Source organism: Amphiprion ocellaris, chromosome 16, assembly GCF_022539595.1.
Source record: "Amphiprion ocellaris isolate individual 3 ecotype Okinawa chromosome 16, ASM2253959v1, whole genome shotgun sequence".
Lineage (NCBI taxonomy): Eukaryota > Metazoa > Chordata > Actinopteri > Pomacentridae > Amphiprion > Amphiprion ocellaris.
In genome coordinates this window covers 12,666,361-12,681,830 of record NC_072781.1, presented here as the reverse complement: position 1 = coordinate 12,681,830, position 15,470 = coordinate 12,666,361, and the positions used below count along the sequence as shown (strand labels likewise).

Sequence of the window (15,470 nt, the reverse complement as noted above, 5' to 3'; positions counted from 1 at the left end):
CTTGAAACGTTGAAGACGGCAGATGCCTTTGTCTATAAAACACATCTTATCATAAGGGATTATGGAGAGTTGGCAAAAAACTGTGTGAAACATTTTGTTGACATATTGTATAAACTGAGAACCCATGAGGACCTCTTTGGTTTAGTTTCAAGTAGTGCTCGATTGCACTAGCATTTATTAAGATTTATATTAGACATTATGGTGTGTAGCAGAGTTGTTGCAGAAATTTACAGAAAAAAACATCTTCTGTCTTTCCTCTAGAGGGAGCCACATCCAAATAAACAATCCACAGACTGCCCTTACTCAGATCTAACAGGCTGACAGACAAAATATCAACTCAAATGAATTTGCTGACTTCATTGTCCATTTAATACTGAAGACAATTCACAGAAAAAAACATGGCACTTCCCTTATCGCCACTATAGTTAGACAAACAACACAGAACAATCTAAAGTGAAAATAGGCCTAATAGAGTTCAAAGATAATGAATGTCAGAGGACATTTTCCGTGCATCCACACTCAACATCACACAAGAGTCGTTATCTGCGTCCCAGCTGTTTCTTAAATGCCTTTAGGGACTTTGCCATCATTGGAGCAACTCCTGTGAGAAAAACATTTAAAAATTGCAGTGACCACGAAGCAGGTAAATCAAAAATTACTGAGCTAAAGTTAGATTTGTTTATCCACCTGAATAATGAAACGGGTAACTGGCAGTACAACTGAACAGACCAGTCTGGCAGGTTTGTAAAGCCACAGACTCACAAATGTCCACTCACTTGTTTTTTTGCGAGCATCTTGCGTGTTGCTTCCCCCTGAACTGGTGCTGCTGGACCTGCTGGGTTCATTACAACTCGCCCTCGATCGGTTGTCCTGAACTTTGACACTGGAAATAGAGGAATTAATCAGCAGCACAGTGCATAACTTAATCAAATAGACTCAATATTTACAAAACAAAAGCGCATAATATTCACAAAATGAGTGTCCATCTACCTCCAAATGTCAGCGTTATGCTACAGCTGGTGAGCAACAGTTGACAACAAAGGACCCAAGGCCGTCTCCAACCAGAATAAAACCAGTTTATCCAGCACATTGCTCCAATTCCTGTGTTTGGCTAAGCTCACCCAAAAAGCATTTGGCCCAGCGTTATCACATGAGACTCTGACAGGTTATGACCCTGCTAAGCTGCTGTTGTTTAGCCATCACTTTGTGGTTAAGGGCTTTTATGTGGAAGAGGAGCAGAGCAAGCACAAGGCTTACCAGGTGTTCATGTTTTGCCAAAGACAAACAAATGCACAGTGACGCTCCAGAACAGCGCTAATAGTCTGTGGTATATTTATGCACTTTATCACTGAGGGGAAAAAAACAGAGATGACCTAGTTTCATAAACAAGAGGATAAAATAAACTAATCATAAGTTCATTTGAAAGCTTCCGGTTTATTTTTTCTGCATTCAGGAGGCTGAAACCCACCTGCACCTGAGCTGATGAGGCTGCTGAACAGCAGTTCCATGAATTTCCTGCTGAATTCGCACATCTCTCGGTGGCTTGGCAACAGTGTGAATAAATGCCATCTTCAGCTGCCGACCTAAAAAAGTATTACAGAGTATAGAATATCATAAGGAGTAAACAGGTTTTTTCCTCTTAAAAATATTTCTCCTTCTCCTCCTTTCTCAGATCTATCTAGAATTTGTTACACAGATGAAAAAAAAAGACTTTTCTACCCTTAATTGCTGGCTTAGTTAGAAAACCAGGACAGTGATTTAGATCAGGTTTAGTTCATATGGATATATTTCACCTACAATTGATAGATTTTTTCTTTAAAGGTACAGTTTCAGACATGAGGAAATACAAACATATTCGCTTTCTTGCTGCCAGCTCTAGCTTCATTTTTACAGTAAAATTGTGAAAATGGTTCTGATCTTTTAATCTCACTCCAGGCAACAAAACAAATACACATATTTCTGATAATCCCAAATGGTTTCATTAAGAAGTGGCACAGTTTTTGGTGTACAGCACCCACCTTTTGGTTTCTTAGAATGTGCTAAGACAATAGTTTTTGTCAGTCTTTTTAATTTCCTCTCCCTCTCCTCAGACAGCCTGATGTACATCTCTTTCCATGATTCATACTCATGAAGTTTGGCATCTTTGAAGTCCTTCTCGCAGTGTTTTCCCCATAAATGGTCTGTTACACCGATGTAGATCTGTACAAAACAACAGATATAATTTGTAAACTCAGCCAAAATCCTTTAAACTTTTAGAATATCTTTTCTAATCTCTGCCCAGTCTACAAAGTTTCAATTGAAGTATTTCAAAATAAACTGAAACACCGTTGGTGGCAACTGTAGGTAAACCAGCTGATTAACACTAAAAACAACCACCGCCTGCAGATCTGGCACGTTTCAGGAGGTAAAGCATAACAATGGGGTCAGCAGGTTTGGTTATTCATCTAAAAATGGTTTTGCATGGGATATGCAATTCAACAAGATGTCAGTGCTGCAGGGTTATTGATGCCAGATGCGATGGTCCACACGTCTGAGGAGAGACTGCACTCTTTAGATATTTACAATTGACATAACAAAGAGCATATAGTTGATGTTTCACTGTTGACATTAAGGTGGAAACTTTGTCAGTGAAAGAGATCAGAGAAACAAGGCAGATATGCAAGCAAGAAGAGTGCATGTAGAAAGTAAACAGTTTAGTTCAAAAGTGAAGTGTGGAAGGAACTTGTTGAAAATTGTTTGGATAAAATACACTAACGCCACAATGCATTTTCCCTGTGACAGGGAAGAAAGAAGAAGTGAAACAATTTACAGTGGAAGCATAGAAAATTATTCTACAACTGTTCTTGTTTCCCAGCAAAAAAGAAAAGTATTCTCTTGTTCCACCACCAACATTTTAGATTTTCTTCAGTTTGTCTTCTTTTTATATCATATAAGAAATTGATGGACATATTTCAACATTTTCGGACACTTTACAGGCTAAATGATTATTGAATGATTCAATAATTAGCAGCACATTAATTGCTTCTGAAAATCACAGTTACTTGTAAACCTAAAAAACTGAAAATGAGCTACAGTAGCTTGATCATCTAACGATTTAAATCGCTGAAGTGACAACCAGTGCTGTTCTCAGTCTAATCTATAATGACAGCTGTATTTTCCACTCGTTGTATGTACAGTCACATTCAAAAATGTAAGAAATAATGTCCATGTGCTAAAAATACAAACAAGTATTTAAAATACTGTGTCGATGTAAATAGTATTACTGGGTTTATACATGCTAATCCACTGGACATAGGTCAGAGGTATACACATTATTTTTAAATCTGGTACCAACATTTGAATGCCACTGTGTATCAATGCTATTTGCAGACCAGATGCATCCTTCCACCCCTCATAAATTAAAATAAAATGTCAAATATTGTGCAGTATCCCAGAATGGTAATGCTTTTTAAATGGTCCCAGGAAAGTCAGAGTAAAGTCGTCCCACAGCCCCAGAAACAAGCCAGAAGTCACACCCACGCTGAGCAGCTGAGAACAATAAAGTGGCCACAGAGAGTGTGTCTGATCTAAATGTATTCATACGTCACATTCTTACTGGGTTGCATTCTTCAATGCGTAGCAGCTGCTCCGGTGTGCACCTCTCCAGCACCGGCTCGAGGAGCTCAAACGGGACTCCACCAGTCTCATAAAGCACTGAGAAGACACCCCAGCACCTAAATATAAATCCAACACGCTCACAGAGCCTCACACCAACGTTCTCCACACTTTACTCACAGTTTATATTGTTCTGCAGCGTGCGGATACACTGCTGGTAAAGGCTCAGCATAGCTGGGAGGAAGGTGGTCTTGGCACCGGAGTACACTTGCATCTTCCTGTTCAGCCGTTGACCAGTGAAGACCCCAGACTCCTCAGAGACGTCGCAGAAATCTGACTCCTTCTCAACTTCATAACCAAACAAAAAGTGTAAAGAACAAAGTAGCCAACATGAAAAGACAGCTGTATTTGTTCTACACATGGTACCTTTCCTGTCAAAGTACTCCACAGTGGATGGCTTTTCAATTTCAGGCAGAGCAGCAGGTAAAGGAATGTTCACCAGGTGCATCACAGACTCCTGGAACATCTAAAATCAGAAGAAATGATTGGGGCCTGAACTCCAAAAGCAAAGCATTTCAGGTCATTGTTAAAGATACCTGTTTTGGAGGAGTAACAGGTGACTTGACAGGCTTCATGTCAGGATCTTTTACAACCATCTTAATCTTTTTTGGAGGTTTCTTCACTCCAGATTGTTCCTTCCTCTTGAAAACATTCACATCATAGTTCAAGTACGATTCAAAAGACATGGAGGGCTCCTCTCGATGTCTTTTGCTTTCCTTGACTTTTGTCTTGGTCTTTTTGCCATGTTTCTCTTGTTCCGTTTTCTTTTTACTCTCTTCAGCCTTTGGGCTCCTCGAGATTCCTGAAGATCTGTCATCTTTGGCCTGTTTCAACATTTTGTCACAGGATTCATCACTGCACTCAAATGAAAAAGGTCCTTTGCTTTCCTTTGAAGGCTTTGATTTTGTATTCGATCCTAATCTTCCACTCTCAGACACATTTCTTTTCTCTACGGAATCACATCTGGATTTTTGATGAGTGTCCTCTAAGTTGTCTTCAACCAAACTATCTCTGTCTTCTGCTTTTTTCTCACTCAGACAGTTTTTCTTCCTCTTAGATACAGCTGAGTTGTCAGTTTTGTTCTCCTGGATTTTAGATTTCTTAATCAAAATGTCATCCTCAAAGATATTCTGATTTTCTCGTTGACCTTTGTTGTTATTTACATCCTTGTCTGTTTTTCTTTTGCGCTTTTCACATCGTTCTTTCTCTGAATCAGCTCTCCTTTTCCCTGTTTCTAAGAGGGCTTCATCTGAAGAATCCTGGTTTTTGCTGTAAGATGTTAAGCAACCACCTTCCACTGCCCAGCTTTCATCATCTGGAGAGTCTCGGTCTTCTAGTTTGTGTTTAACAGAAACAGTCTCTGACAAACACGCATCTTCTCCGTGGCTGCATCAAGGGAAAATTCAAGATTAAAGTGTCAAAAGAAGAATGATTAGTCATATCATACAGTATGTTGTGAATTAAAATAGCAAAGTTCACCTTGTGGAATCTTTAGGGAGCAATTTTTTCCAGCCTTTAACTAGCGACTTGGCGAGTTCTCCAGCCTGCTCATGTCTGCGGAAGGAATTAACCGTTTTGCCAATTCCAGTTTCCTAATTTATATTTAGACACTAGTTAGTGTAGTCAGTGAGAATTTAATAACATGCAAAACATAAACATAAAATTTGGTCTTTGCACCAGAGACTCACAGCAAGAATATCTAATGTGATATCCAGATCCTTAAGTTTCTGCAAGATTTTTAGAACCTGCAAAGATAATAATATACACATTAGTACATGTAGTTCATTGAAAATGTCTCTTAGTGTTCCTAGATGTGATTTTTGTGCATGTTTAGGGCAAAAACCTACTGAAATGGGAGCTACATTGAAGAAAACTTGACATGCCAAATATGGCAGTCCTGATTTTGGATCACCACAGTTGCTGATTGTGCATTCAGAGCAGAAGCTATGTATGGGAACCTCACACACCCACCGAGGCTGCTCCTTCCACTGTGAACTATAAATGGATAATGCTATTGCTGGCAACTACACTGTATAGTACACATCTTCACAGCTAAATTGGGCGTTTTAAAGTTTTGCATCTTTCATTAAAAATCCACCCAAAGACATAAACACTAATAAACATATGTACTTAGAATCAAAGCTGAGCTCGGCTGCAGAGCACGCCCATCTTCAGTTGTGATGGACAGCAGCCATAAGCTGAACAACTGGAGGAGCTGCCAATTTTAGCAGCAAAGCACCTCCCACCTAACCAGCCTGACCCCCACAGCAGAGTGTTTAAATTGCTGTGTGGAGGCAGCACCGGTCAGTGCCGGAACCAGGCCTCAATCAGCTTCTGTTTGCACATTATCAAGGCTACCCGAATCAAGAAAAACATTTTTACAGGTCTCAGATTTTGATAGAGAGGAGACTGGTGGTGCACAAATCACATTTCTGACAGCAGATGTTTGTGGGCTCAAATGAATGGGTTTGTCAAAGCTGACAGCCAGTGTTTTATTTGTCTCCAAAGACCATAATAAGTTAGAATGACGGGATAAAACAATGAATGAAAGACGCTTTGCCAAGAAAACTGCTACTACTACTGACTTCAGAAGCAGCAGTGTAGAATCCAGTAGAATGCAAACTCTTCCTTTTAGCTCTACTTTGTTTATTTTGATACAATAAAATACACATGATATCTACCGTCGCAGGCTCTGCTGAGTCTGAGAGCTGAAGTTTGCACCGCATGACTTTCTTCACCACCGGAGAGCTGCAGGCCATCACGGAGACTCACGTGCAACCGGAGACACACACCAGGCAGCGCGCGCCCGTTGATGACACAATTATAATGGGCGGAACTGACGACATATGAGTGAAAATGAAATACCTTAGAAATTACAGCCATTCGTGTAAAAAAAAAAATGTGGATTTAAATAGGTAGTTCGTTTGACAGCATAAATCATAGTTGTTTATGAACGTGTTGTTGCCATAGAGGACATAATTAAAAATCCAATATGTTAAAAAAAACGAACTTTCTGATATTCTTGGCTCTTTGAATGGACTATTATAGCTAATAAAAGGGAGATTTTTTTATTCGTAAAATCAGAAACAGCAATTAGATGAGCTGATTTGTATATTTTTATTTTTGACATAACTATATTCTCCTAAATAAGAAAGCTAATCTTATCATTTATCTATTTTCATTACTTCTTCCTTCTATAAGCACTCTGGAGTATTTAGAGAAATAGAAGTATCTCACAAGTTTTATGGACCAACACATAAAATATCGGTCAACAAATCAAAATGTATCAGTGTTCTTTTTTTATTATTATTTTACATTTCTTTGGATTTTTATTCTCTATGCAGATGCTGCAGGACTCTGAAAATCATATAATCAAATATGTTGGTAATGAAATGCTGCTTAATTCTTCTAATTTCCACTTCAGTTTATATATGTTTACATATTCTGTAAGATCATTTTATATTATTGCAGAGTCACCATATTTAGTCTGACAAAACCAGAAATGAAAATGCCACAGTGAGCTTTCCCTCATTTTCTTACGCTCTGTAAACTAAATGATTATTCAATAATTGACTAATCATCAGCAGTTGAATCAGCAACAAAAATTACTTTAACTTGCAGGCCTGGAAGCAGAAAATGAGCAAAGCTGAGCTTGTGATGACATAAACAAGTATGTAAATGACAACTGTTTGGTGAGATGTGACTGTTTTAAAAGTGATAACCAACACTGTCCTCAGTCTGGTTCATTGCAGCAGTATATTTGGCTATTTTAATCTAAATCTACTATAAGAAATACTCTTTAATCACAAGCTTGTCTTAAATTGGCTGCAGCATCCCAAAAAGAAATGATAAATATTATCTTGTAGATTAAAGGAATGTCACTATGTTAATACACGCTATTTCCGAGGACCTACTGACCCATCAAAAGTGTAGCCTATATCAGTAGCATTTGAATGCCTCTGTGTATCTGTGGTATTTGCACACATGGTGCATCCTTCATTTCTTCACAAAATAATAAACTATAATAATACATTTTATTTGTAATGCACTTTTCATTTAGGTAAAATCTCAAAGTGCTACATTTAACATATAAAACAGATAAAAACAAAACAATCATCTAATAAAAACAGAGCAATCAGAATCAAAATAAATTTTAAAGCAGAATACTGTGTCATATCACAGAGTGCTCATGCATTTGAAATAGTTCCTGGAGAGTCAGAGTAAACTTGTCTCTCTGCCAGAAAAAGTCAGCTTAAATTTATGTCCTGCTGATATTTGATCTATAAGATCATATCCAACAATAAATCTGAGTAACAAGTATTGTATACTTATAAAACATATGCTGTTCTTTGCACCTCTTAGAGCCAGTGACTTTTTGTATACAAGGGAAGGCCGAATAAAGCTCATCACATGACATCCCATTGAGGATACAGCATGGTATCCCACCCACAGTATGTTGACATCAACTGATTGGAAGCTATTGTGGGACACTATATGTCAGGGGATGCTTGGTCGCTGCCTTCTGCCCCTTGCATTGCACAATACTTGATTGGCACTCACCCCCTTAGAGGAGGAGTTTGCTGCATGTCTCTTTCAGCAGGGGTGACGGCCGCTCTCTCTCTCCTGCTCCAGTAACTGGAGGCACAAGTTCCTTCTTCCCCAGCCTCAACTTCATTTTTCAGGTAAGTGGAGCTTTGCCATGTTTGACTGTTGTTCCCACTTTAGCAGTGAAATTGCAGCTTGAGGAAGTTAATGTTTCAGCATTTGTCAGTCATTTTAGAACAGAAAATGTGCTGTTTTCTCACTAACCTGGGCATAAAAGTGTGACGAAATTGTGTGAAACTGTTGGTAAAATGAGTTTTTATACATCAGAATGGATGTAGTAAGTGTCCAGTCTGCTGGGGTCGTGGTTAAAGACAAGGAGTGACTTTTTAGGAAACTTTTTTGGCTTGCATGTGGTTTTTATTGAAGACTTATTTGAGACAAAGCTGAATCAATTTGTAATAGAATAGAGACCAAAAAGAGAGAATAAATTGGCATAATTTGAACTTTAACAGTCAGAGGACATGAGGCCTGCTGCTCATGTCTCAAAGTCTATAAAAGGAACGTCATGGGTGAGCCGTCCAGTGTTGCTATTCCTGGAGGTACTGCTGATAAATTGTGACAGATGCAGAGAGGGGCACGTTGATGTACTCATACGCACCAGCATCACCTGGCAGAGCACATGTTTTTCAAGTTTTTAATCGTCTGGTTGTGTCTAAATAAATCTAACTACCTCACAAACATCAGAAAACTTTTCTTGTACTGAGATTAAACATTGTTGATTAGCTTGGAATAGAGAAAATGGCAGAATTTGCCTCTGTCTTAAGATACTGCTTGTCCACACTTGATTTATGTGCATCATCTTCAAGTTATTATGGACTTTTCTGAGTAAATCTGAAATGTGTGTTTGTATATTTTCAGAAGGTCTGGCGGTTTTCTGCTGCCACAGCCATGGCACCCAAAAAGAGCAAGGCGACCAAAAAGAGTAAAGGAGACATAAACGATATGACCATAATGGTTGAGAACAGCCCAGTCAACAAGATTAATGGGTTAAACACTCTATTAGAAGGAGGAAATGGCTTCAGCTGCATTTCAACCGAAGTCACTGATTCTGTTTATGCCCCAAACCTCCTGGAGGGTTTGAGTACCATGAGACAGGACAGCTTCCTCTGTGATCTAACAGTCGCCACCAAATCAAAGTCATTTGATGTCCACAAAGTTGTCATGGCCTCCTGCAGCGAATACATCAGAAACATCTTGAAGAAGGATTCAACCCTCCAGAAGATCGACCTGAACGACCTCTCACCAGTCGGCCTCGCCACTGCAATTACATACGCATACTCAGGAAAGCTCACCCTGTCGCTCTACAGCATCGGCAGCACCATCGCTGCAGCCATGCTGCTGCAGATCGGCACCTTAGTGAAGATGTGCAGCGATTTCCTCATGCAGGAGCTCAGCGTGGAGAATTGCATGTATGTGGCCAATATCGCCGATGCCTACGACCTCAAAGAAACCAAGGAGGCAGCTCAGAAGTTCATGCGCGAGAACTTCATCGAGTTTTCTGAGATGGAGCAGTTCCTGAAGCTCACCTATGAGCAGATCAGTGAATTCCTCTCGGACGATTCCCTGCAGCTCCCCTCTGAGGTCACAGCCTTCCAGATCGCCATGAAATGGTTGGACTTTGACGACAAGAGGTTGAAGTACGCAGCAGATCTCCTGACTTACATCCGCTTCGGCACTATCTCTGCCCAAGACCTGGTGAATCACGTCCAGAGTGTTCCTAGAATGATGCAAGACCCTGAGTGCCACCGTCTCCTTGTTGATGCCATGAATTACCATCTGCTGCCATACCAACAGAACATCCTCCAGTCACGCAGAACAAAGGTACGCGGAGGCCTCAGAGTGATTCTCACAGTTGGTGGACGCCCTGCCTTGACAGAGAAATCCCTCAGCAAAGACGTCCTCTACAGAGATGCAGATAACGTGTGGAATAAGTTGACAGAAATGCCAGCAAAGAGCTTTAATCAGTGTGTGGCTGTGCTGGATGGCTTCCTGTATGTGGCAGGTGGTGAGGACCAGAATGATGCAAGGAACCAGGCTAAACATGCTGTTAGCAACTTCTGCAGGTAAGAACTAACTGATTTAAATGCAGCATTTGTCATATTAGTTGATAGAAGTAGAAATTAACTGCCAATCCCTGTCACATTCTGCAGGTATGACCCCCGCTTCAACACTTGGATTCACATGAACAATATGATCCAAAAGCGCACCCACTTCAGCCTCAACACCTTCAACGGCCTCTTGTTTGCTGTCGGAGGCCGAAACGCTGATGGTGTTCAGGCCTCCGTGGAGTGCTACGTGCCCTCCTCAAACCAGTGGCAGATGAAGGCTCCCATGGAGGTGCCTCGCTGCTGTCATGCTAGCTCAGTCATCGATGGCAAGATCCTGGTATCTGGAGGTTACATCAACAACGCCTACTCCAGAGCTGTGTGCTCTTACGACCCGTCCACTGATACGTGGCAGGATAAGAGCAGTCTGAGCTCACCTCGAGGCTGGCACTGCGCCGCCACCATTGGAGACCGAGCCTATGTGATTGGTGGCAGCCAGCTGGGAGGCCGTGGGGAGAGGGTGGATGTCCTGGCTGTTGAATCTTACAACCCTCACAATGGGCAGTGGAGCTACTGCGCGCCTCTGCACACGGGGGTGAGCACAGCCGGCATTTCCATTTCGAACAACAAGGTCTATCTCCTCGGGGGCTGGAACGAGGGTGAGAAGAAGTACAAGAAATGCATTCAGGTTTACAACCCTGACCTCAATGAATGGACTGAGGATGATGAGTTGCCAGAAGCTACAGTCGGCATTTCATGCTGTGTTGTCAACATACCCACACGGAAAACACGAGAGTCCAGAGCCAGTTCAGTCTCATCTGCACCAGTCAGTATATAAAGAATCAACTGATAGCAATGACGTAGTTTGCGTGCCTAAAGGTCTCCAGCTTGTCTGTTGCATAATCTTGTTTGATGACTCTCTTACAAATTGATCATCAGCTTTCTTTAGATTAACCAGTTAACAAACGGTTTGCAAGGATTACTAATTTGGGAACATGTTCTTGTAAAATATTTTTAAAGCTTGGTTTATTCGAAGCAGCTTAATTTGAAACCAGAACTGAATTCAATAGCCACATTTAATAATTAGCATATTTGGCTTTGCTAAAGCCAGATAATGATCATTCTTAGAGAAATTTAATTCTGGGGCCAATTTAGCTGGCATAATTTCATTAATCCTGCTTCTACAGAAAATATAATATTAAATAAAACTCAAATGAAAAGTATTTTAAAAATGCAAAAAATTGTGTTTAAATTAATCTAGAACATAATGTTTTGGGTTTTTTTTTACCCAGTACCATGGAAGTTATTCTGGATTTTGCGACAGTCCTGTTTATGGGGACTATAGCTACTGTGATTCTCACATACTTGAACAGAATAAGAAGCTGAAGCTGGAATAAGTGAATAAGTGTTGGTTTCACCTACCGGGAGTAGGTGGCTGTGATAAGCGTTTAAACGCACCACACAGTTAGACTGCAGTTTCTCCACATGTCTCATGTGCAGTTCTCGGTAGTCTTGTGTCGTATGTTTGTGTCATCGTCATCTAACACTATCCGTGTGAACACAACAGTCTGTTAGGAAAATATTGCAATGAAGAGGGTTGAATGGGTTGAGAAGTGACAGCAATAAACTATTTTGTAAAAAAGAAAAAGAAAAATATAACTGGGGAATGATGTTCAGAGCCTGAGCTGTCCTGGAAGTCAGCACTCGTGAATTCCCTGACTGCTCATGTCTTTCCATTTTTTGTTTTTAAATTAAAGAGATGAAATGTAAGCTGTTTTGAGATGTGGTCATTTATTTAAAACAGTTTCCATGCAAAGTGTATGTTTAATTTATTTCTTACTTTAAAAAAAGCAAAGGCATGCATTTATGCGACAAACCTAATTACAAAAATAGCTCTGGTCTGTTTTTGACAACTTTAAATCTCAACAATCCACAAATGTGCAGTTACACTGGATTATTTTGCTGTTTTCAAATAACTCATATCTGCACTGCCTTCATTTAGTAAATTGAAAGTTCCTTTAAAATCACAGTAAAATGCTAGCAGCTGTGGTCACCAGTATTTTATTGTATTTGTAGAGTCTTTAAACAATAATTTATTTAAACAGTTAACTCCTATACAATTGACATACATTAATTGATACAGTACTCTACAGTAAAACATATCTGACAGGATTTTCACAGTGATTTATTACCGTATGTGTTTTTCTCTGTATATATACAGTATATATATTGATATTACTTTTCAGCAATGAGCCATGGTCAATATAATTTTTGACAAGAGTTTGCAATAAAGAGTCTTTCATGTCAAACTGAAACCAATTTCTACAAAGTAATGTCAAAGAAATGAAAAATATAAAATCTAAAGTAAGTATTCACCCTCTTCAAGTCAGTATTTAGTAGATGCACTTCTAATCGTGATTACAACATCAACCCTGTGTGGACAAGTCTCACTCAGCCTTGCATGACTAGACAGCGCAGCTTTAGTCTATTTTTCTTGGCAGTTTTCACAGAAATCATGAGTGAATGGCTTAGTTCAAGTCCAGACACAAATTTTCAATTGGATTGGGGTGTTGGCTCTGGCTCACTTACTTCATAACATTCACCTTGTTGTCTTAAAAACATTTCTGTGTAGCTTTGGCTGTGTGCTTCAGGTCATTGCCTTACTGAGAAAGAAATCTTCTCCCAAGTCATAATTCTCTTGCAGACTATATCAGGTTGTCCTCCAGGTTGTCCCTGTACTTTTCCGTAATCATTTTGCCCTCCGCCTTTACAAGCCTTCCAGGGCCTGCTGCTGAGAAGCATCCCCACATCATGATACTGCCACCACCGTGATTCACGGTGGGGACGGTGTGTTTGTGATGATGTGCATAATGTCCAGCCTGATGACCAAAAACTCAAGTTTGGTTTCATCAGACTAAAGAATCTTCTTCCGGTTGAGTGAAGAATCTCATACATGCCTTCTGGCAAACACTAGTCTCGCCATTAGATTTAATATGAGTTTTTTTCAACACTGGCTTCTTTCTCAGGCTCTCTTTGTTAGAGTTTGATTAGTTTCTGTGACAGACATCGGGTTTTATTTATTTCTAAGACTTTTACTGGTTTTCTGCCTCCCTTACATAACTAATCACTAATAATTACTCTCTTTAAAGGTAAGCCCTTACTAAACATAAATGACTGGATTACATTGTAGGTGCGGACTGTTTTCACTGAACTCGGAAAATCCAGTTTTACTTAAAGTGCACCTGCAACCTGGAAAAACCTGCAGAACCATTCACAGCTTGATTAATTTTTAGCCCTAAAGAAAATCAGATTTTAAATTTCACCTTGTTTGACTTCCAGCTGCTCTTATTTAAGTGGATTAGTTTGTTTTTTAAATCCCAAATGGTTTGATTATTTTACCAAGTTTGCCTAACAATATTTTTTATTGTTGTTATCGAGCTTCTCATTTGTGTGCTTGCACCTTTTATTGTCATACTCGGTTATATTGAATATGGCCTCTATACCCGAGTGAATTCCAATTTATGGAAAGGTTCAATGAATGAGTGAAATAATAAACTTGTGCTTTTTGCTCTGCTGCAGTCCCTCAGTGTGTCGTTGAAATGACTCATGAATTTACACATCAACAAATATCTGGTCTATGCGTTCTGCACCAACAATATATTTGCATTTAGTAAAATATGCCCTGCACATTCATTGCGAACAAGCAGCCTGCCTAAAGCATGGGTCATGACCTACTTCTGTTCTCATGAACTCCATTTAAACAACTTTTATTTTCCGACAATCATTTGAAGAGCAGTTTAGGAAAGTTTTTTTTTAAATTTGTATTTGTTTGTTTGGTTGTTGATATTGGTGGTGGTGGTGATAGCGGTTTTGCTCTGATTGCCACTGCGGAAGTGACTGTGCAGTTTTGTTTTGTTTTTTAGTGGTAAATACAGTGATCTTGACAAGTCAGCGTTATAAAATTTAAGCAATATCTTTACACAGCATGAATGTGAAAGAGGTCATTAACCTATACCCTGTTTTATCAACCCAAACATTTGCAATTCTCACACCCCCACAAAAGTCACATGCTGTGTCATTATTACAATCATTTTTCTCTTTGTGCTATGCTGCCTTCAAGTGCTTATGATAAAGCTGGTACCTCCCACAATCTAGTGGCAACATGATTCATTCATCTTAAACCTCTGAACATAAAAAGACAAGTCAGTGAATTTGTGGTGCTAACTACAACAAAAACAGCACAGTTTCGTACTGACACTTTTCTCAAATCTTTTTCTTATCTGAGATATTTTTTTTGCTTTAATGTTTAGAAAAAACTAGCAAATAACACAAAACATAGAGAAATAAATAAGCTGATCTCTCTTTTATACTGATGTAAATAGAATTTGCCTAATATTATATCTCTGATCTTAGCTAATTAATTAATTTGTCGATTGACAAATGATTTCTGATACTTCAGAAAAAGCAGTTTATTAGACAAATAATTCCAACATCTACTTGGACTCTTTAACACCAAAAGTGAATTTTTGGTGCATTTCCCTGCTCTATGATAAGATTAGATCAATTACTGGGGGCTGAACTGTTGTTTGCTATTTGAAAACATTATCTTAACCGTGGGATATGATTGCTGTTCTATCATGCAGTTTAGACAAAATGAGCCATGATTTCATATCAGAATGATAAGGTGAATAGTAAAGGAAACTGAGTTATATAATGAATGATTAGAAATAGATATGGTGAACCGACAATTTAAAAAAGGCAAGTGAATTATAAACTCTTGAAATAAAAGCAGAAAAGTTCAAAATAAAAGGCTAAAATTTAAAGTCATTGATTAAACCCCTAAATATTCTTCATTGTGCACCAAACTTACATATTTAAGAGTTCTTTTTCTATGAAATCTAAATCTGTGTTTTTGAGACTGCGGTTTCAGGATGGAATTGTCCGGCCATGGTGCTATTGCTCATTTTCTGTCTTGTAGCACACCATGTAGACATGTTAACAAGGTATAAAACTTGAGTTTCCCCCCGTGGGGGTCTTTAAACACGAAATCCTAAACTGAAATGTAAAAATTAAGTTTTGATAGGTAATAGATGTAGATGACAGGCAGATGTACAACAATAAAATGGATACCAGAGCAGAATTCCAATAACTGTTCATTACTTATAA

The 15,470-nt window shown here is 39.1% G+C and overlaps 2 protein-coding genes across 2 annotated transcripts; one reads left to right on the top strand and one right to left on the bottom strand.

The window, feature by feature from the left end:
* Positions 1-342: 342 nt before the first annotated feature.
* On the bottom strand, positions 343-6,463 carry eloal (elongin A, like). Its single transcript, XM_023267099.3, has 11 exons — positions 6,336-6,463; positions 5,343-5,399; positions 5,134-5,246; positions 4,191-5,040; positions 4,021-4,120; positions 3,775-3,942; positions 3,596-3,693; positions 2,019-2,199; positions 1,469-1,583; positions 777-883; positions 343-601 (listed from the first exon to the last, which is right to left on the bottom strand). Exons 1-11 carry the CDS (start codon positions 6,411-6,413, stop codon positions 540-542), a joined length of 1,929 nt encoding a protein of 642 aa, XP_023122867.2. The 5' UTR covers positions 6,414-6,463; the 3' UTR covers positions 343-539.
* Positions 6,464-8,180: 1,717 nt separating this feature from the next.
* klhl31 (kelch-like family member 31) lies at positions 8,181-13,878 on the top strand. Its single transcript, XM_023267085.3, has 3 exons — positions 8,181-8,336; positions 9,118-10,322; positions 10,410-13,878. The coding sequence occupies exons 2-3, from the start codon at positions 9,148-9,150 to the stop codon at positions 11,140-11,142; spliced, it is 1,908 nt and encodes a 635-aa protein (XP_023122853.2). The 5' UTR covers positions 8,181-8,336; positions 9,118-9,147; the 3' UTR covers positions 11,143-13,878.
* Positions 13,879-15,470: the final 1,592 nt, after the last annotated feature.

Bases quoted from the DNA above. Each gene is read 5' to 3' on its own strand.
- klhl31 (XM_023267085.3), top strand. From the start codon at position 9,148: ATGGCACCCAAAAAGAGCAAGGCGACCAAAAAGAGTAAAGGAGACATA. The intron at 10,323-10,409 runs GTAAGAACTAAC...CACATTCTGCAG, and splicing joins GCTGTTAGCAACTTCTGCAG to GTATGACCCCCGCTTCAACA.
- eloal (XM_023267099.3), bottom strand. From the start codon at position 6,413: ATGGCCTGCAGCTCTCCGGTGGTGAAGAAAGTCATGCGGTGCAAACTT. The intron at 5,247-5,342 runs GTGAGTCTCTGG...AATATAAATTAG, and splicing joins TCACATTAGATATTCTTGCT to GAAACTGGAATTGGCAAAAC. The intron at 602-776 runs GTGAGTGGACAT...TTTTTCTCACAG, and splicing joins AGATGCTCGCAAAAAAACAA to GAGTTGCTCCAATGATGGCA.